This window comes from Dendroctonus ponderosae, unplaced genomic scaffold (genome assembly GCF_020466585.1).
Source record: "Dendroctonus ponderosae isolate FM_Combo_2020 unplaced genomic scaffold, Dpon_F_20191213v2 Dpon_F_20191213_1, whole genome shotgun sequence".
Classification (NCBI taxonomy): domain Eukaryota; kingdom Metazoa; phylum Arthropoda; class Insecta; order Coleoptera; family Curculionidae; genus Dendroctonus; species Dendroctonus ponderosae.
In genome coordinates this window covers 37,728,043-37,751,103 of record NW_026017110.1, presented here as the reverse complement: position 1 = coordinate 37,751,103, position 23,061 = coordinate 37,728,043, and the positions used below count along the sequence as shown (strand labels likewise).

The 23,061-nt window shown below is 35.2% G+C and overlaps 2 protein-coding genes across 10 annotated transcripts in view; one reads left to right on the top strand and one right to left on the bottom strand.

Annotated features, from left to right (window-relative positions):
• LOC109533464 (probable cytochrome P450 301a1, mitochondrial) overlaps positions 1-4,076 on the top strand; it is a 15,100-nt gene extending 11,024 nt beyond the window's left edge. The window contains exons 6-8 of the mRNA XM_048661412.1: positions 3,519-3,583; positions 3,640-3,843; positions 3,893-4,076. Of these exons, the coding sequence (XP_048517369.1) occupies positions 3,519-3,583; positions 3,640-3,843; positions 3,893-4,009 (386 nt within the window). The 3' untranslated portion in view covers positions 4,010-4,076. The remainder of the gene's footprint in view (positions 1-3,518; positions 3,584-3,639; positions 3,844-3,892) is intronic.
• Positions 4,050-23,061, bottom strand: part of LOC109533465 (protein kinase C and casein kinase substrate in neurons protein 1) — a 58,163-nt gene continuing 39,151 nt past the window's right edge. For 3 of the 9 annotated variants that reach the window (XM_048661405.1, XM_048661403.1, XM_048661402.1), the window contains exons 3-11: positions 15,845-16,025; positions 15,348-15,536; positions 11,638-11,649; positions 11,243-11,469; positions 11,067-11,187; positions 9,822-9,926; positions 9,310-9,491; positions 5,470-5,624; positions 4,050-5,298 (exon numbers count right to left, since the gene is read on the bottom strand). In XM_048661405.1, coding sequence (XP_048517362.1) covers positions 5,186-5,298; positions 5,470-5,624; positions 9,310-9,491; positions 9,822-9,926; positions 11,067-11,187; positions 11,243-11,469; positions 11,638-11,649; positions 15,348-15,536; positions 15,845-16,025 — 1,285 coding nt within the window. In that variant the 3' untranslated portion in view covers positions 4,050-5,185. The remainder of the gene's footprint in view (positions 5,299-5,469; positions 5,625-9,309; positions 9,492-9,821; positions 9,927-11,066; positions 11,188-11,242; positions 11,470-11,637; positions 11,650-15,347; positions 15,537-15,844; positions 16,026-23,061) is intronic. The other 6 variants (XM_048661404.1, XM_048661406.1, XM_048661408.1 and 3 more) reach the window with 6 other exon arrangements.

Genomic DNA, 23,061 nt, shown 5'->3' with positions numbered 1-23,061 from the left:
CGTAGATCATGATGTTCTGTTAGAATCGCTGAAAACTGTTTTTCAAAATTCGCAGCGGGTAGTGTACAGCATCGATTTCTGTGGAACCCAGTAGCTGTCAAAACTTTCACATTTTTACGAATAACTCGGAAATCGTAAATTTTTCAGGTAAAACGGTTGAAACAAACATAAATTAAAATTGAACGGCCAATCTGAAAATAACAAAAAAAAGGGGGGGTTTCATTTAGAAAACCAGAGTTGGTAACTACCACACGTTTATGATGCACCTTGTATATTGGAAAGTAATTTTAGAATGTGGACCTTTTAAACGTGAAAAACTTTTGTTGGACGAATTTTCTTGTAAACTTCATATTTACTGAGATATCGCACTTTGACGCACTAATGAGCAACCCTGTATAATAAATACCAAAAAATGCATTCTTAAAAATGAATATTATGAGAATTGAAAATGTTATTGCGTGTGATATTTATATAATTCAAAGGCAATTATTGCTTCAACTGTTTTCTGCTTCCTCGCTGTTTGTCGTGCAGGGCGCCACTCTCCTGGGGAAACCCACGAATTTCGAGAGGACGGGGAATTTCCGACTGAAGATTTTTCCCCTCGCGTCATTTTTAGGGGATTGAGATTTTTTCACGCTGATTAGTGAAAAGTAAGAATCCCCTTTCCGAGAGTATAAAGGAGCGTGGATATCGGGAACAAAGGGAGCCAAGTCTAGAATATTTTTGCGACACCATCTGTGACGGGAGAAGCGCATCTGAGAAAAACCCCGGCTGATTACAGACTTTTGATACGTTCTGGATTAAAACTTTACCTTTATGTTCAGACGACAGATGGCAAACCAGACTAATAACTACTGTCAAAGTCCCTGATTTTGTTATCAAAGGGAATATACGGGAACAAGAACATCTCCAACCCAGAAGCATTCGAACTCCTTGTACAAAAAGTAAAAAGGCCCGGACGTAAGAAGTCCCCCTCACCAAATCTTTCAAGCTCCCAGGAAAAACGGGATTTGTAGAAAAGATTGAAAAAAGAGCTGGGCCTATCTATGTTTTGACAAGAACTCTAAGCCATGACTGAGCCAACCGACACTTAGTTAAGGGCTTTTCTGTATATGGTCACACTCGGCCACCCCACTGGTGGGTAAAACACCATGCCAGGAGACGCACCAGTGTTGGGTTATAGTTCTTTTGTTGACTTGGGCCACCCAGCTAAAGACATCGATGAGCAATTTAAAGATAATTTAAGGATAGCGGTCCCAGCTCCGCCGCTTTCGGTACTTAATAGGTGATGAGCTTCATATAAAACTTTGTATGTGTCCATCTAACCACGTCCTCTGTCTTGCTTTCTTTACTAATTTCGACACTCCTTCTTTGATCCCATAGTGTGTTTCCTGTGGTGATTCTTAGTATTCTCTTTTCATTGGTTCGTGCCATCCTTTTTGTCTCCGCTGTGTCAGCTCGTGTTTCTCTCGTGTATGTCATTACGGGCCTGATACACGCTTTATATATTCTAACCTTGGCCGGGATTAATATGCATGTATCTTTCAATATGGTTGTTCGAACGGCTGCGGCTATCCTGGCTGTCTTGTTTACCTGGTTCTGTAGCCCATTCTTGAGTTCAGCATATGGTCATATTGTTATTCCCAGATAGTTGAATTCAAAATCCTGATTTATTGTTTTGTTGTTCAGTTCCAGTTTGCATCTGTGTCGTTCCCAGGCGCTCACCAAGCTTTTTGTTATGCTGGTAGATATTTCCTTGTTAACTTTTTTGGCCTCTTTCTTAAATGCCTGTAAGAGCCATTGTAGTCCGCCTTCCGTGCCCGCAAATAGCGTTGCGTCGTCTGCGTAAAATATTATCTTAAGTTGTTGGTTTCCGATCTTGAATCCCTGGTCTACTACCTTGCGTACTTGCTCTATTATTCTGTCCATTATGATGTTGAACAGCAGTGGACGGAGACTGGCTTCTTGTCGTATCCCTGTGCTTTGCTCTATTTTTTTCTGTTAATTTGGTTTGTATTGTTATGGTGTTGTTTGTGTTGAGCTTCTATCCTTCTCCGCGATGCTTGGGGATATTCCCACGGGGTCAAGCTTGTTTCTAACGTCCACCAGCCTTATCCCGTCGAACGCTTTCATCAAATCTATGAAGCACATGAGCTGTGTTATACTCTATTGCCTTCTCTACAACGAACACTGGGTCAATCGTCGAACGGTTTTCCGAAAACCTTGTTGGTCTGCGCTTAATGTGGGGTAACTGAGAATGCGTTGCTACAGCATACGGGTGAAAAATTTCATGGTCGTGTCTAGTAGCGATATTCCTCGGTAGTTGGCCGGATCTGAGGTTTTCCCCTTTTTGAGTATTGGGATTGTGATGCTGTCTCCATCTCGCTGGTGTATCTTCGTCCTTCAATATTTTGTTGAATAGTTCGGCCAGCTGTCCAGCCAGAGCTTCTGCTCCGCACTTCAGCAGTTCGTTGGGGACGTTGTCCGGGCCTGGAGATGTGCCAGCGACAGCTCGTTTTTGTAGAGTGGGAGCGCGCAGCTGTCCCGCGGCTGAAATCTCCTCAAGCATCTTATATTTCAAAGCAAAAAATGTACCTTTTCCCGCTAAAACGGGCGTTTTTTTCGTTTTTTAAGTAAAGAAATGGACTGATTTAAATTTAGTTTGTTTCATATAGTAGGTATTTTTAATACTTGAAATTTAATACGCTCAAACTATTGTCCTAATATTCTGACATCGCTCCGAACAACTTGTAATACTATTTCATCTTCACCTATTTAGCTCCGAAAAAGACCTTTTAAAGTCTAATCTGACTGGACGATAATAACTGAACTAAAAAGTATTGATCTGTAGCTTCAGCTCACCGGCCATAAACACTAAAAAAATTGTTGGTCGGTCAAACCCAACTTGTCCCTGCTAAAACTTGCACATTCCTTAAATGTAAAACGAATTTCCTAGATATTCGTATTCATACGACTTAATTTTTCCAGATATCAATGGCCGTTTGCTCTATTTTGTACCAATTAGCTACGCGTCCGGAACAACAAGAAAAATTATATCAAGAACTGAAAAGGGTACTTCCCGACAAACAAGCACCTTTAACGTCCGAAAAGTTAAACCAAATGGTTTTCCTTAAGGCATTTGTCAAAGAAGTGTTTAGGTAAGTTCATCTGAATTAAAATAATTATATTTCTAATCCCCCATTTCATACATTATAGTCATTGGAAGATTACGTTTAGCTCCGAAATTTATCCCGATTTTCAAGGAGTTAATTGGGATTTGATAGCTGCAGCTAATTTGCCGCTTTCGAAACTTTACCATATCTATTTCCGAGAGTAGATTATATTTCACTATGCATACCAAAAAAGTTCAGGCTAGCGTTTCTTGCTGATCCCAAATTTTATTTAGTTAATTTTCCAATCGGGTGAACCAATGATTTAAATTTCATATTTATGTGATCATAATCGAACACTAAAATACACTAAATACATTTATTTTAACATTAGGATGTACTCCACAGTTATTGGCAACGGTAGAACTCTTCAGGAAGACATGGTTTTACTAGGATACAAAGTTCCAAAGGGCGTGCGTATTGCTAATTAAGTTGAAATGCTATTCCGCATAGACATGAATATTTTTAGGTCCAAGTAGTCTTTCCCACGTTAGTGACAGGAAGCATATCCGAGTATGTTTCAGAGCCAGAGAGCTTTATGCCCGAAAGGTGGATGAAATTTGAAAGCTCTAGTAAAATACATCCTTTCGCGTCTTTGCCTTACGGATACGGAGCCAGAATGTGTCTTGGCAGACGATTTGCTGACTTGGAAATACAAGTTTTATTAGCCAAAGTAAGCGATTAAAATTTGATAAACAGCCCAAACTGTTCTCTGTTTTTAGTTGATCAGAACATACAGATTAGATTATTTCCACGAGCCTCTTGAATATAAAGTAACATTCATGTACGCTCCTGATGGTGCATTGAAATTTAAAATAACCGAAAGATCAGATGATTGAGATATGATGTAAGTATACCAACTTGAATTCAAATTCAATGTCTTAAAATATAATTTATATTACTCTTGTCTGTATTCTTATTTACAACTCCTTTCTAGTGTAATAGTACGTACTTTAAATGTTAGTTGATAAATTTATCAATGATAATATCAGTACCCTCTACAGTGCTAAATTTTATGTGTCCATTTACGTTAAATCTATCGTTTAAGTTTTAACTGACGCGATATTCAATACACGCTAATAAATTACAAGTTGAATAATAAATAATCGGCAACGAAAACTTTCTGTTTGGCACTGTAATCGGGTCAAAAAATACAACATAGCTTTCCTTAATGGGAATAGTTTTACTTGAGCATATCGATAGTTAAACAGTACAGTCATGTATTACAGCAAAGTAATCTGGCTTAAAACCCCGGTTTTGTTAGTTGACTATTAAAATTTCAATGGGGCAAAATGATATTTAATATATAGAACATAATTTATTTGCTTATGTTATGCTTGATGGTACTTTATATACTATCTGTAAATCCTAATAGTATTATTGATTAACTGTTATCTGTACATTTGTACAGAATTGTTTTACACTAGTTAAAAAATAATTAAGTTACAATTTATATTAGATTTGATCAAATTATAGTCAACTGGTAGGTTTTTTTGAAAGACCAGACTTTAAACATTGTACCCCTGTACATGATTAACTTCATACACAAAACGAAGGCTTTCAACCATGTAAATAATAAATTTTTCGTAAAACTCAACAAAACAGTAGGTCACATTTTTCGGTTGTCCTCCTCATGGGTCGCCGTTACCTATTAGTAAAAATGCACAATGTGCAAACCATTATTGTGTATCATATTGCCTAGATAAATAATTATTATCAATACTTCATTATTATAATACAACGTTAACTGATTTTAAGAAAAAAAAACAATAAATCTCCAAAATAACCGTTAACTATAGTAAATCTAATAAAAATGCGATAACAGTAAATTACATTTTCCTACATACGTAAATTAATCAAATTGCATTTCAACGTTTTGAAAGAGTTTTTAAAATGAAATAACTGCGTTAACAAAATGCTAATCACGTTCACACAACCAAATCATTATAATAGTATAAATTATGTACCATATAAAAAGTGTAACAAAACAAAACTTCATGTTTAACGAATACTTCTTAAGGGGACACCAAATCTACGTAGTTTGCCGGGTATAAACCCACTCGACCATCTTTTCGACCTTTACACCACCCTTGTTCGTCTTCGTCCTCCAACTTTTCAAACACGTCTCCTTAAGAAACAAAACACGAATTGTAATTATTACAACTAAATTATATTGTGATCTTAATACTATGAATGCTCTGTGTATTTTTAGTATTGTTTGCGATGTTTTGTTGAATGGATGAATGTGTTTTAAGAGCAGTTCATAAATACTCAAGGCATTTTGAAAGTAAACAGTTACCTGTTTTAAAAGTAAGTTCATCGTTTTCTGCTCCTTCATAATCGTACAATGCTTTAACAGGAACACCCGGTTCTCCATTATCTACCAAAGCGTCACTCTCCCAGTCTTCTTCTTCGAATGGATTCGAATCATTTGCTTTAGACGCGGAACCATTCCTAGATTTAAGTTGAATTCAAATATGAAATTTTTGTTATGGATTAACCCTTTCGCTGCGCAATGCTGGAATAAATCCGCATTTTAAATAAGCATTTTTTTACCATTTTTGAACGAGTATACTCGTCCGACTCGTCCGGAGCAGCTAGAGCTTAATATAATGAGTACCATTCATTTAATTATTTTATTTTTGGCAAAAGCATTAGGTAAGGGTGATATTAAGAAGCTATTTTTACGAGGGCGGTCCGATAACTACTTTGATAAATTTTCGAAAAGTGGACTTATTTCTCAACATAGTCTCCTTTTAATTCGATAGACTGACCCTGCCATGCTCCAACTTCTTTAACCCGTCTGAAAAATACTTTTTCTCGAGGTTTGCAAAGCAGGCCTCCGTGGTGGCGATGACCTCCTCATTCGACTGAAATTTCCGCCCGGCGAGTGACTTTTTCAAGTTTGGAAACAAAAAGAAGTCACACGGGGCCACATCTGGAGAATACGGTAGATAAGGCAACAGTTCGTAGCCCAATTCGACCAATTTGGCCCTTGCGACAGCGGAGGTGTGAGCCGGTGCGTGGTCATGGTAAAGAAGAACTTTTTCTTCGACAAATGGAGTGTTTTTTAAGCAATTTGACGTCGAATCGGCCCAATAATTCGGTTAGTAGAGCCCTGTGCTCGTTTTCATCCTTCTCCAGGTAGTCGATGTAGATAACACCTTGTGAATCCCAGAAAACGGTGGCCATCACCTTTCCGGTCGATAGTAGTTTTCGCGTTCTTTGGAGCACGTGCGCCGGGTAAAGTCCACTGTCTCGACTGTTCCTTGGTTTCTGGTGTGTACCACTGGATCCATGTAAGTAAGCCAACGCGGCACCCATCGGGTTTACAGCTTTTTCCTGCAGGATATGACCCACGCGGTTTTTTGAGATGCCTGCTGTCTCAGCTTTTTCACCCACCTTCAATCGGCGGTATGCCAATACGAGATCATGAATTTTTGCTATTTTATCCTCCGTGGTAGCCCCTTTTGGGGCACCTGATCGTGGCTCATCAAAAACCGACGTGGGACCACGTTGAAACTCGTTAAACCAATTTTAGAGTCACCGTACACCGCATCCAAGCGCTCTTTAATTTCGCTTCGTGATTTTCCTTCTAGAAACAAGAATCAAAACACGGACCGATATTGCTCTTTTCGCATTTTCTGAAATCCACAGATACGCCCGCTTTTACGCGTGGTCCAAACAAAACTACGATTTCCAGTCGCCTCAAATTTTGGCAGTAGCCGTCTACGAGAATGTACTACACGATAGTAATTTTTTCTTGTGATAGTGGGGCCCTCGGGCGGAGAGGCTAAATACTTATCGGACGGTCCTAGTAAATAAAAGCGGTAAGTATATTTTCAAGGTTTTTTACACAAAGGTATGTTATTACACAAACCACACATAACATATATCTTGTTCCCTTTCTTAAACTGTGGTTTGTGCAACACAGCACATCTTGTAGCATTTATTTTAGCAGCTGTAGCTGGTACATTAATTGGGAAATGTGTTTCTGTGGGGTGCAATTCCAAATTTTGATTAAAACTCTTCTATCTGGACTTCGAGTAGAAACCGGAGTATAATATTTTGCAATAAGTTGCTTTATGAGATCCAAACGAAATTTCGCCAATTCCACATATTGATCAGATCGGCATTTATGACTGGTAAGAGTTTAGAACAGTACAATCCAGTAAGTGAAAGAATATTTTTTGGTAGCATTTCAAATATTACAGCAACGTGTCTAATTTGTCCACAGACGCATGTTGTTGTAGTCGACAATACAGTATGCTTTCAAATCCTTCTTCCTGAGTTACGATCTCCTTTTTCCAGTGTCTTTCACATCAGATGTATGGCATGAACTTAGCATATTAACTTCCCTTGTCTTGCCATTTGACAGCAAGTTTATTTTTTGAAGAGCAATAAGTCAATTTTCCATTTTTTTCGTTTCCTTCTGAATGTTCCGCAAGCACTAATATTGTTGAAGTGCAAAAAATCAAACAGTGTTGAACTTGTAAACCAGTTTATGTGTTCGGACAATATTTTCCGTGTTTTCTGTATTCTTCTTCTTCTTCGTGTATCATGTCCTCCCAGAACTTTGGTCACCAACACAGACATCTGAATCCTGCTCACCACCATCCTGAAGAATGTTCTTGAGGTTACGCCACGCCAGTCGCGTAAAGCCTTCAGCCATGATATTTTGCGTCTACCTGGACCACGCTTGCCAGCAATTTTACCCTGCATTATGTTTTGCAGTAATCAGTATTTCGCGCCCCTCATTACATGAACGAAGTATTACAATTTTCTCCGCTTCATGGTGCATAGGAGTTCAGTGTTTTTATTTAGATGTTTAAGTATATCTAAGTGGACTTTATCCATACCATGATACTTTTAGGATTCTCCTATAGCACTATATCTCAAAAGGCTTTAGTCTCCCCATCTCATTGCTATTCATAGTCCAGGCCTCCGCTCCGTAAAGCAAAATTGAAAATGCATAAAAGCGAAACAAACGGAGCCTCAAAGGCGGTCTAAGATCTCTAGTGCAAAGAACTTCTCATTTTGTTGAACGCTGCTCGAGCGTACTCTATTCTTGACCGGATTTCCGTGTGATTGTCTCCATCGTTACTTATCAGACATTCGAGATACTTGATCTGTGTAACCTACTATAGTCTCACACCTCCGGCGGTCACAGTAGCCGTTGTATCATGCTGTTTGGCTTTTACTACCAGAACCTTGGTTTTCTTGATATTAAGATCGTCGCGCTACTGCACACTCAGCAGTGACCCTATCGAGCAAACACTTTAAATCCTCTTCATTGGAACCCAGAAATATCGTGTCCCATATTGGGAATTTCAAAGTATTTTATTTGTTGTCGCATCAGTGTAAATTTTAAAATTCAAAATATTATCACAGAGCAAAAATAATTTTACTCCCAACCGATCTCTTTGAGGGGATATACTGTCTGAAGAAAACTCTTCCTCTAAATAGCATCAAACTTTTATTGATACATACGTTTTTAACAGGACCAAATGTTTCACTGAATTTTTTTCTTAAATGATCGACAATTACTTTTATCTTGTGCAGTGAATCTGTTTTCCCATTAGCCATCTGCTTTGGATCAACGTAGTTTTCACAAAAATGTAACAAGGATTTCTCCTTCTGTCCCTCTTCATAAAGCGACTGAAAATTGGGGTTGTCAAAAACTCGCCTGTTGACCAGTAAGCATTTGATTTGATTTTCTTCGAGTGAGACATCAACAAAATAACCGTAAAATAGAAATACATTTCTTTATAATCCATAAGCTTCCATCTTCTAACTAAAACTAAAAACTACTAAAACTTCATAATATGTATTTGTTTAATTTGCAATATATTCCATTAATTCTTGCTTAAAAAAATAGTCAACATATTGCAAGGGATAATTTTCTGTATCAACTAAAATGTTGCTACCACTATTCTTATCATCAAAATATGGGCGGGAGAGACACAGAGTCATATACGGGTATGTAACCGTCCATAGAGCAGCTTGAACCGATTTTTAATCGCAATGCGCACATATACCTACGTCAAGAGCAGCTAACAGAAGCCGAGCATAAACGTCAAGAGCAGCGAAAGGGTTAAATATATGCACTTTTATTTGGTCAAATTATCTAAAAACTCACGTTATTGTAGCGCCTCTGCTAGGTGGGCTTTCAACGGATTTCGAAGGTGATTTCGCTTCCTGAACTTGGGTAACTGGCGTTGCGACGACTGTACTAGTCGGTCTGGCTGCTGCTGCTGCTTTAGTTTTTGTTGATTTGTTGGTGTTTGTGGAATAATCCTGCGAAACAGACGATCCATCGATCTAGTTAGAATAATTTGATATATTTTTTAATTTCCGCATTTAGTGTCCAGTTGTTAACATATGAAGAATTTACTTATCCAATCAATTTAGTCTTAAAACTAAAATACAGGTACAGATTGTTTTAAACAAATCTGCATTAAGAAATATATCCTGATTTGCTGGTTTATTGGCCGCGTTTATCTAAAATAATTTGGCTTGCAATTACTTGCAGAGGTACCACAGTCTAAAGCGTTTTAGTATCAAAAATTGTTTCAAAATTAAGTCCAAAGCATATTTCAAAAGCAAATTGCAATAAATAATAAAAATAAATGAATAAAAATGTAAGCATACATGCAAGTCTTCGCCGACAGGTCTCTGATTGATGAGAGTGATTCCGGTCGTGCCCGAGTCTTTAGATTTGCCTTTATGGATGTCTCGGAACTCTTCCGTATAGTCCTACAGACACATGCAAAATGGGAAAAAACCAAAATAAAACAACAAAATGTAAAAAATAATAATAACATGCAGAGATGTTAGGTTAGTAAATTGCAAACAAATCCAGGGCTAACTTAAAACTAATATTTGCTTCAGTCGAGTTAACAGAATATTAAATGTCCTGCATAAAATTCATACCTCTATATTAACAATTTTGTTTTATAAAAACGTTGAAACGCGTAAGTTTATTCAAATTACTGTCCAACTTTTGGGGATTTTGTAGGAAAGAAAATCCACATTCGTCAAATGTCTAGCTCTTAATTACGACACTAGTCAGAGTTCCGTACAGATATTCGTAAAAATGAGGGTTATCGCCTCTAAATTATTAATCATGATATTACGATAGAAAATTAGAAATATTTGAAAACATTGTGGGTGTGAGAATATGACTGCGTTTTTTTATGGGACCGCTTCATACAAAATTTCCTTTTCGTTCCGCTGAGGTAATATCCCCAAAAAATCAATATATTGGCTTAGGCTTATACAATTAATAACAGAATTTTGTGACCATATTTATTTAGCATTTACTACATTAAATCGAATTCGGAAAGTGTTAATTATCTATTTAGAATAACTTTTCAATGCCTAGATCCAGATTGATTTTATACCATCGAATACGGTTTTTAACACTTTTTCATAGATGTTTCATTCGAACTAGGTTGCTGGGGATGAAGGATTGCATACGGATGTAATAAGAGATTAATTTTATACCCAGAAGTTGAATAGCAATTTCAATTAAGACACGTGTATCAGTTTTTAAAAAGAATCGAATACTAGAAATATTAAAAAAAAAATGTTACTTTGAAATTCGAAAAATACTATAAAGCAATGTTCAGAACTTTGACGAAACCCTTTACTGAAATAATAATGGAACTTAATAGGCCCTTTGTTAAGATGACTTGAAACAATCCGAATACTTCAAAAACATAAAATTTCCCAAAAAAATATTATTATTATTATCCTTTCAGAGTCCATAGACTGTAAAAAATATTTTTCAAAGTTCCTGTTAGTTACACAATCGTTGTTCTATATTTGCACGTATTACCTCAAAATTATTACGCCTGATTTTGCTTCAATTTCACTATAAAAACTTCTTCTTACCTCGAATTGTGGCCAATTCATAGCCATATTTACTCCATGATTATTCGACCACCACTTCAAATCTTTTTCAAAGTCCGCGTTGTTGACCGTGTGATAAAGTTCTTCATAAATTTGATTGAGCCTAAATATAAAATAATGTAAATATTAATAATTTTTGTTATTGTCAGTATACTTACATGGGGTCCTGTGAAATATTGAGGTATTTATGCATATCAAAAAGCGTTTCCTTTATAAATCTAAGCCGCTGGGCTTCCATTTCTTGGCACTTATCAAACACGACTGTCATATCCTCCATGTACTTGGGGTTGTATTGGTTGATCTCTTGCAAAGCCACTTCGTACTTTTCTTTGCACTTCAAGACTTCTTCTTTAGATTTTTGTACTCTGTCCTGCATTTTCTTCACCTGCAAATTCAAGATGCCAAATTAAATCGGAGCTAAATGAAAAATGCATATCGATAGCTATAATTTTCAAGCATTCGGTTCGATTCAAATCAATACAAACACTCCTACTACTCCTAACTACAAAACAAAAACCTCTAGGCGTTTGAAACCACTACAAACTGTACTCACCAGTTGTGACTTCTGCGAAACAGATTAAAAATAATTATTATGAACATTATCAAAGCACATATATTTTTAAAACAGGTAATATTATCGCCGAAATTCATGGGGTTGCATTTGGCATTTCATAAATAACAAGAAATTTAAATTCGCAATTTAAATGTGTCCACAATTGGCGAGTGTTAAAGTGTTAAAATTAATCCGACATTTCTAAACATTATCAAGTAGAAACAGGTCTAAAAATTATTTGATTTATTTGTCAGTTTAGTTCAATAATCCAATAATTTGCCTGATTCGAGAGACGTTCTCTTACTAAGTGAGTGCATGCTTAGACCAATTTATTAATTATGTAAATAAGTATATTAATCAGGAAACGGTAGTTTAGGGTTGTTGCGATGAATAACTGTCAAGTGCATAATATAATCACTCTCTCAATTTCTTTGCTTCTTCTGTGAATGCATTATAATTTTATTAAGATTTCATAGCAATCAGTAAAATCGAATGCATTTCAATCTAGAGACAACTATCCTATGGAGCACCTTCTACTCTAGCATAAACCCACCTCCATAAACTCTTCTAGTATACTATTACTGGAAAGTTAATGTTAAAATCTTTGATGTATTGAATTCTCGAGATTAAAAGCTCACCGAATCTTCCGAACAAGAAATTTCCGTATTAGCTACTATGATAAAATTATAGACAAAATTCCAATTACAGGGCAATTATTTAAGCGACATACGACGCCTTAATGGTTCATACTTAAGTAAAGAAAGAAGTATGTGACCTTTATTAATATTTCAATTCAAACGTGATTTTTTGATCCTGTTAGTATGAAATGTGTGTTATTACTAGGAATTGGAACAAATGAGACGACGTCAGCTATTCCAGCTGCATACGCTTTGCAGATTTATTTATACAGCATCAGGACCTAGGAATCGCCAAATCTAAATACTGCAAGCTTAACAGCATTTGATATTGGACCAAGTAGTAGTGATAGATATTGCACCAAAGCTGTCATTAATTTTCTAGCGCTTAAATATAAAACACGTTAATTAGTGCACATAATTTAAAAAGTTTACTGTATAGATAAGGCTAATGATTAAAAAACACGTTTATAGTATAAAAATGCATCTAAGTGGTTGCCTTGAAAATTTGAATGCCTTGTTGGAAAGTTGAACAATGCTATGGTGTTTCGGTCTGCAGAATATAGAAAACTAAACTGTTTAGTGTAAAACATTTACTGTTTTTATTACTAGAACCTTTAATGATGACTATTTGGTGCTAGTTAAAAAATATATTTTGCTAAATTATATTACAGTGGATTGGTTTGAGCAAATTATCGTTTTTATGAAACACTGTTTTAAAGTATGTACGATCTTATATTTGTCCACATCTTACTTACTTCTATGTTGATATATAACCTTTTAAGAAGAATGTAATCGATTTTCTTTAATTATAAATGATTTGTGTTATCTATTATCGAAAGTTTAAAATGAAAGTTGTGCTTCCTTTGCTGGATTTTTAGTGTTAGCGGTTTTGTGTTAGCTTGTCAGGACTGGTCTTGCAGCCTTGGTCTTAATATAATTGGGAAACTGATTAATAAACCACTAACTTAAGAATATAAATACTTCAATTTGTAAAAATGAAATTAGACAGTAAATTTTAATCAGTATTAGGTGATACAATTTTTTCGCTCAAAAATGAGGACCTGACTTTTTATTTTAAAAAAATGTCCAGCGCCTATGCTATTGATAGTCAAAGTTCTTTAAAAAAATTATATTTTTGCAATATTGGAAGAATTATTTTTTTTATGCACCAACCAACTTCCTCCGCTTTGGACAAGTAATGTATTCTTGAGTGTTGTGGTACAAAAACTACCAGAACTTTTTATTTGACCAATGGAATCGACTCATTTTTTTGAGCTGATGTACTATTCCTTTGTCTACATTATTGTGCTCTGCAAAATCTTGTAGCATTGTTAATTTTTTTCATTTTGAAAATTATTTTTATATTCTTACCACTTACACACATTACACAATGTTAGACATTAACTGAAAATATCATGGTAAGCGAGGCATAAATTAATTGTCAAACTTTTGACGTTTGACTTTTGACAATCAATCTCATAAAGTCGTTTCGAATGGCGTTTTCTAATGAAGAAATTACCCACATGGTCAAAGTATTACGGTTTTGCAAAAACAACTTGTGTGAAAGCGTACGCGTTTACTCAGCGCGATATCCAAATCGACACGTTCCGGATTATCGGACATTTTCTAAGAATGCCGAAAATTTTCTGGCGCGCCACGCTCCTCTTCCGGCAACAATCGGTCCCATTCCCGACGCAGCGACCGGCTTCAACGACAAAGTTTTGTGGCGTGTAGCTCAGGACCTGGACTCCAAAATACATAGACCACACACTGTAGTCCATTGGATTAAGATCTGGCCAGTAGGGCGGCCATTCCGCCGACGTCCTGAGTCGCTTTCGCCTTGTAGAACTTCCTGCGAACTTCCAATCCGCATTGCCAAAGTGCTACTGGACCCACGAAAGTACGACGGCTTCGAGGATGTAGTTGTAGAAGATGTAGAAGTCCTTGTCGATTTTCACCCTCTGTTCTACGAACACGAGGGGGTGTTGCCCCTGAAGCAATTTCCAGCGCAAAACATAATGGTCGCGGGATTTTGGCTATGTTGGACGATGGCCGATGTGCCGGGAGGCCTTCGCCGACCAGCTCCTATTGTTCTGGTGATTGTGGGCTTTTTCCACAGTGAACATCTTCTCATCCATGAAGAGGATTTTATTCAACTGAAGGGCCCCCGAGCGTGGCGACGAAGGAGTCGTTTGCACCTTTCAAACCGTATGCAATTGTTGAACTGAACTGAACTGAGCTGAACTTTTTGCAGCTTAAAGGGCTTGAGATGGAGATGCTCGCCGGCTATTTGGCGGATTGATTCTCGATTTATAACAGTCTCACGCGCGATTTTTCTCATGGAGACTCTCGGATTTCCCCTGACACGTTTACGGATGAGCTCCCAGTTATTGGCGGTTCTGACGGTGCGCTTTCTGCCACTTCCTGGACCGCGACCAGTATGGCCGAGCTCTTCACACCTCTTGATTGTTCGTCGGACGTTAGATTTGTCTATGCCGAGCGTTCGCGCAATATTGATCAAACGCTTTTTCAACTCATGTAATGCCAACAATTTTTCTTTTTGGTTTGACATCTTAATAAAGTAGCTTAAAACTGTTGAATAAAATTGAAACAGAACATATATTTATTGACACCCCGGATATTAAAATATCCTGATCTGCTGCTGAAGTGATAAAAACATAGCATCTTTTAGCTTGATCATATTACCTTTTTATGATACCAATATTCTTAAACTTAATTATTCATCATCGTTAGCGCTCTCGAAATCTAAAGAAAGAACGCAGTTTCGCATTTCAGATAACTTATAAATATTCATCAAGTTTAAATTTGTATAGTTCTGGAAGCAAAGTTAACAACATCTTCAAAAACAAAAGTTTATCAAAATTATTATATTCGGTTTCTATTCATACCTATTGATTTGAAAATGATAACTTTTGATGTATTGCTTAACGGGGTATAAAATAGAGCCACTTTAGATTCAACAAATCCTTCTTCTTCTCAAGAACTTTTCAAGGAACCAGCGATTTAATGGAAATCTTTAAGTTTGGCATTTAAAAATAAAATCGGTAGTACCTGATCAACTGAAAATGAACTATCTCCGGCAGCGTTTCTCTCTTGATTAGCAGCGGATTTTTCTGTTTTACATGCGGTATGATAATCAGTTCTCGCTTTGTCGACTTTCTGAAGAAGTTTTGCCCATGGTTTCTGTGCCTTCTTGAATGCGTCCTCCATGTCCTTCTTTTCCTTTATTTGCATCATCGACTGTAAAAAATGCAGCATGTAAAGTAACGAAATAGATTGAATATGTATAGAAATGCTTGCAAATTAGGATAGGAAAGTAAACCCGACGCATAGCATCACATACTACCTCTTGGCACGTGTTTTCAATGCACATACATTTACATAATTCCGTATCAAAATGACTTTTACTTTTGTATGAGCTATTGAGACACCATTGTGTACATAACAATTAACACGAGAATCGTTCGGTTGAATAGCATGTAAAGTACAAATACAATAGTACCTACTTATCGAACTTATACTGCTCCGTATTTCAGGCAATTTATTACCTTATGATATGTGTCCTTTTGCCATTGTTTAATTTTCTGAATTACATCGTTTGCAAGACAATCTCGTACTTTAGAATGCAAATCACACCTTCTATCCGCTTCTACTAAAACGCCCTTCCAAGCTGCTTCAGTCGTGCCGTACTCTGGTCCTTTTTCTATTATGTCGTTCCATTTCTTTGACCTGTGAATATGAATAGTTATTGTACTATAGAATTATTATATAGTTATACTATATTTTATCAATAAAGTTCAAAGAACCAATCTCCTGGTTGCCTGTGAAAAGAAGCCACTTGTTTAAATATCGAAAATTAAATATAAGTACTATAAAACGTATAAAAAAAACACCGGGTAAGGTGATTTTGGTTTATTTTCTTATAAGAATAAGTATAAGACATGCTAATATTTCACATCATTTAACACTTCATAATATTAATACATCATTCGAATAAATGCATTCTGTATGGAAGAAGATTTAGATTATAATATAGGATATATATTTCTATAGAATATAGACAGCGTTAAAGTCAAGCATGTTCCCTTTACGCAAATTTGTGATTATCAGATAAACATAAGTTTCAAAAGTAGTTTCGAAGTTTTGAACGCTCATCAAATACGAGATTTCAACTGATTTTATGAAGGAATATATATTTTTTATATCGCAAGTAATTACATGTAATATACATGTCAACCCAGAGAAACTAAAAAGCAAAATATTTGCGCGATCTCAAGAAAATATAGTAAATAGTAAATTTGAATGTGAAAGACCAAAAAAGTATTAATTTACTAAAAAAACAATGCTCTAAGCCTGCTGCCCTAACAGGCGCACGCCTAATAGAGCATATAAAGCGGTTTCTAGGAATTACAGAAAACGCTGAATATTTCACACCTTTTCACAACCTGTCCGTTTGAAAATGAGGAGTTTTGCGACCATGTTTGTTTATTTGAATTTTCATAAAAAAATATGTTTTCAAAGAAAACATCATCATTTTCTCAAAATTTCTAACCGAAAAGTGAGAGTGACGTAATTTTTCTACTTAGTTTCAAATTAAGTAGAGTTAGTATGGTTTTCTATCGACTGAATTATAGGATGTAGCAAAAACTTCACTATCGCAGAATTTTGAGATCAATCAATGCATTTTATATGTAATTGCAAATTTATCTAATTTTCTCCATAATCAACTAGGTGTGTCCAAGTGATGTTAACTGATCAACAAAATAAACGTTACACCGACAAATTTGCCCTAACTTTGAAAATAGATAACTTCTGACTGTTGCGAGCGATTTGATTTCTGTTTGAGGTGTTGCCTCATCAGTCCGTGTTTTTGCAAAATAGTGCTTTGATAGTTTCTACAGAGTGGCAAATGACAGAATGCAAAATGTCTAAGAGTTTGGCATGCTTCCAATTGAGGAACAAACGTTTTTTAGGCTTCAACAACCAACGCATTTCAACCTCAAAACATTTTTAAATTTTTTGCCCTTTTTATATTTATGATTATGTCAAAAATCAACCTTTTAGTATTGCAGTAATAACATTTTTCATCCTGGACTACTTTTCGAAATCTAGGGCTCATGTTGAAACAAACACTTCCACAAAGCCAAATCTGAATAGGCATTGTACTAAAAATCACAGTAATTGAACTGGCTTGCTGTAAGTACTCTGTCACCAGTCGCAAAAGTTTTGCCAAATAAACTGAGATTTGTTTGCTAAGATATCCATATGCCGTCATGTTTGGTACTCTCTTGTTTCAGAATTGCTAAATCATATTCACCATTATGCTTAGAAATTAACTTAATAATAAAAAAACCAACTATATATCGCCGCAATGGTTCAGTTGAATAAGAAAATAGCGAGGATGTTTTCTGTTCAGGTGAACAAGGGGCTTACTCTATTTCAAGAATATGCACTTGCAATTTGCTACCTGCACCGGTCAATCTTAACTGATGCAAGTATAAAACATCCTAAAGCGTTCAGAATTAACGGAATGTTTGAAAGTAAACTTAACTTTTATTCAGTCAGCCATAATACCAAATTTCGGGGGCAATTCGGTTCCGATTGGGTCACTTTTAATGCAACCCTGTGAATTGAATTTTTGTCTAGAGAGTCTAGTATTATACTTACATCTTCTTGCATGACGTTTTAGCCTTAACATCAGCTGTAGATTTTGAAAATCGGCACAAGAGGAAAAATGTAAAAAATGACCAAAAAGTTGATTTTTTTTACATCACTCTGTTAATAGTGTTAATAAAAAAGACAGTCAAAATTCACAAATCTTTTGTGAGATAGGATAGATTTTTGAGGTCTGTCTAATGCCTTTGATGTTAAAATAATTAAAAAAATTTGCTCAATTGGGAGCATGCGAAACTTGCCACCCTGTAGAAACTTTATCTAAAGCGCATTTTTTTTGCAAAATTATGAACCTATAGAAAAAGAATTGGACTACACAACACCTCAAACAGAAATCAAATGACTCGCATGGTTAAGGCAGATTCGTGTTTTCAAAACTTTTGTAACGCTTTAAAAAAAAAACTTTAAACGTGCGATTTTTGTCACATCTTCTTTTACTACGGACTGTTACAGTTTGTGCTCTTATTTTTCAACATTTTATTAATTATATAATTCACATATTATTCCGACATAAGAGTACTCTTTATCAATCGGTAATAACATACGAAAGAAAATTATATCTTAATTCGGAACAAAAATTGTTGCGGCAAAACACAAAAGGTTGTGAAACTATACAACCTGACCTAGGGATGGGAGAAAAACATCGATGTAATTCGTTCGATGTTAGATCCTGAAATGAAAACATCGGACATTTGATGTTGATACTATATAGAAAAATGTCTGCGAACTTTTTGATAGTGCCAATACAAACGATACCGCGGCATAGCGGCCAATTCCCAGTTGCACCCGAAAAAAAGCCTCTTTTTGCAGTCAGTTGGCCGAAAAATGTGGCAACTATAAGTTGAATAAATTTAGTTGATTATTTGATGTCATAGTAGTAGTAAAATAAAATAATTTAAGTTTAAGTTAATCAATTTAAAATTTGTATGCAACGGCAAACTATGAGAACATCGTTGTTCTGCCTTCGATGTTTCCCTAACATCGATATTACTTTTCGATGGCTACCATCGATGTTATAGGATCGATGTCCCACCCTAACCTGACCTAACAAATCAAAATCAAATATACTGACGACGATCAAGCAATTAAGTTATTAAGTAATTAAATAACTTCGTCTCGGATGTCAAACGTCGTCGCCGTTCGAAAAACGACAATTTTCGCTCTTGTACCGAAAACTACTATTTCAGTTGCTACTATTAATTGAATCAAAACATTCAATACCAAACGTTGCACATGAATAAGCCGATTATTGCAAACAAAATTTAATTATTGTGGCACCAATAACCTTCTTTTTTTTTCGCATTATCAGTTAGAAAATATTCTATTACTACTGTTATTATAATTACACCTTAGAAGGAAATAATAGAATACTTTTATATCAAATGATATTTTGCCAAAAATTGTCTTAGTTTTTTGCAAGTGGCTCTAAAAGCTGGATATAATAATAATTTTTTGTTACAAATGGGAATAAATATCTACCAAACAAACTTGATATACAGAATATGTTGGTTTAGAAACATCTTACTGTATTTTATCCGACATTTCGCTTGATTTTGTAGCTTATAGCTTCAAAAGGGCAAACATATTTAAGACTAATATTTCTTACTCCACTTTTGAAGTTAGATAACTTCAGGAGTATGGAACAATTAGTACATACTTATCTTTCATCCTCTTAAAATTCTTAGGATTTGCTTGGAAACACCCTTTATAAAGAGATATGAGTAATGAAAGAATTAAAAGTTTCAGTTCAGTAGCTAAATTGATATTAGTTTTAGCTAGTTGGGCCTTACCGAAATACGATTGATTCTTTTTGAAATCGCTATTTCTACGCGGAGAAATTCTAAATAAATACTAAATCAACACAAGAAAATTGATATTTTTTTGTTGCTTTATATTACAATGAAAGAAAACTTTTACACTTAATAAAACCTTAAAGAAATACAATTTCATAATCAAACATAATATTTTCAACTACATTAATTTTAATCCTTTTCATTGAAAAAATTCGCTTTGGGCGTTTAAGTGTATGCAATGCAATGCAAATCAGTATGTACTAGACATATGAAGGTTTTTTATGAGCCAGCTACGAAAAACATGTGCTTACATGCTTACTGAAACATTGCAATAAAAACGGGAAAAATAGTTTGAGTCCACCAAAACTTTCTATACAAACGACACCAGTTATTCAATTAAAATTAATTCGTGCACTATTTCTTCTCAAACTTACAAAGTTCTTCATATTAGCATGTAATAAAATGAGAAATTTCTTGCAATCAACAAATACGATGGATTATATAAAAATACCACATCAACTTGGACTTAGGAACCATATAAAATTCTCAAAAGAGCAAAAATTGCTTTCTCTAGAGAATCATCAGAAAACGGCAAATACGTTGATGATTACATAGAAGGATTTCTAATTAAATACCATTCTGTGTAGGATCAATTTTGGCCTCCCCTTTCGCATTGGCATTTTTAATATATCTCTTAAACACCAGAATACGAATATGTTTAGGGTAAAATTAAATAAGTTTATTGAAAATGAAATTATTGGAATCACATTAAGACAAACGAAAAGAATGTATGTACATATTATTTTACATTTAAGTAAAATATTTAAATTATTAATAGTATATACCAAATAAATTCCTTTTTCTTATTTATATGTCCATATTCGGGTGTTTATAGCACTGCAATAAATTATTGAGACATTCTTCTCGAGACTCTGCCAATCTCTCATGAGCGTTTGATAGAGAAACAAGTAGGAACACATTTTTGGTGTTTGTATGAGATCTTGCAATTTGTGCTTTCATCTCTATACAGGGTGGTTTTTTTTCCTGAAACGCTTAAATATTTCGGAAACTAGTGATCCGAAGAAAAAACGTTTCAAATAAGAAGTTAATCTCTGGGAGGGGGAAGTTTATTAGTGTCATAAAAACAACGCCCACTTCGACCATGTAGACTAGGTAGGGACCAACTTGAGAATTTAAAATGGTAACCACAACATTTTATTGGAGATTCGAATAGTACGTCAAAAACTGAGAATTATCTATCCAAAACATTTTCTTCTATTTTGACAGGTGGCGCTGCTATTCGTCAATTATCATCTTTTTTGCTTTAGATCTGCTAAACTATGTATTATCTAATTGAAACGCTGAAAATTTTAGTGTGACCAATAGCATCTATTGATGTCAGAAGAATATTCGGTCCGAAAATTGTTTGATGATGAAAATCAAATATGTACCTCCAAATCAACAAAACATCTATTTGTTTATTAAAAGTATAGAATTAATAGTTTGAAAATTCGCATTGCCAATACCTGACATTTAGAAATGTACTTTGAATACGAAGCTGTCAAAGTCATCTAAAATTTCTCTCAACTCAATGTAGGAACGCTGATAAAAGCGTAGAAATTTCAAATTGTTGACTTTGACCTTCATTAATTTCGTTCTGAGTTAGAACCATTATTTGAATTTGATTTAAATAAGCTACTATAATTTTTGATATGGGCGCATTAACTGTGGAAGAAAAAATTGAAATTATTTTTGTATACGGAGAAGCCGGCCGATATACTTTCAATAAACAAAGAGATATTTTGTTGATTTGGAGGTAAATATTTGATTTTTATCAACAAACAATTTTCGGACTGAATATTCCTCTGACATTAATAGAAGCTATTGGTCAGACTAAATTTTTAAGCGTTTCAATAAAATAATAGTTCAGCAGATCTAAAGCAAAAAAATTGATAATTGATGATTACAGCGCCACCTGTCAAAATCGAAGAAAATGTTTTAGATAAATTATTCCCAGCTTTTGATGTACTATTTGAATATCCAATAAAATGTTGTGGTTACCATTTAAAATTCTCAAGTTGACCCCTGCCTAGCCTACAAGGTCGAAGTAGGCTAGTTTTTCTGACACGAATAAACTTCCCCCTCCCAGATATTAACTTCTTATTTGAAACATTTTTTCCTTACATCACTAGTTTCCGAAATATTTAAGCGTTTCAAGATAAAAAAAAACCACCCTGTATATATAAAAATGAATAAATGTCTGTTTGTCTGTCCATAAAAACGCCAAATATAACCATGATCGCACCGAGCTACACGCCTGAAAATCTGTATGTTTCTTCGTTTATTGGAGAGTAACTTCCTGACAAAATTTCAACTTCCTAACTCTTTTAGTTTTTGAGTTAAAATATATTTTTACGGTGTTTCTGCACTGTCTCGCTGTAAGCTCGCTCATAGAGGGCGCTGAGTTGTATATGTTCTCTTCATGTTCTATAACAAGCATTTAACTGCGGCCAGAAATAAATTTTATTTATCCATTCTTTGCCTCTCGGCTGAAATCGATCAGAACTGTTGTAGAAAAATTGCACACGTAACTACAGGACAACGTGGGCAACGCCACGGGTCGCTCCGCTAGTAGTAAAAAACAAAAAACGAAAACGTTGTATTTTTTACTTCACACCAATAGTGATTTCGACAGTTGGAAACTAAGGGGTGAATGTAATATATCATTCATACTGGGCAACATTTGCGGAAAATATGCCAAATTTCCGAACAATCGGTGAACAACAGAGCAGAATTAAATAGAAATTATTTTAAAAATTAAAATGCAAGCCTTTTTCATGTAGAATTAGCCCCTAAAATATCTGCGCATCATTTCCGGCCAACCTGTATGACGTAAAAATCTAATCACATTTAATATCCTATACATAATTTCAGCCTTCATTTACCTGGTAAGTATTATACCTACTATTTGAAATATTAAAAACGTACACACTTTTATCACCTGAAAGATAAGGTTTATCAAGGCTAAATGGAGTGATAATATCGGAATTAGATTACAAGTGAGAATGTTTGCCATTCTACAATACAACCAATGCGATAAAGATTCCTCTGGTTCAAAATCAAATTTACTGAAATGACGAAAGCATTTTTATAAGAAGAGATTCAACCACGCAGAGATCCACAGACGCAAGCAATTTTACTACTGATTGGTCGCCTGGCTGTACCAAAGATTAGCTGAACTGTTGGATGATGCACACTTAGCGAAACTTTTATCTCCGTAGTCAAGTCAAATTATTGGA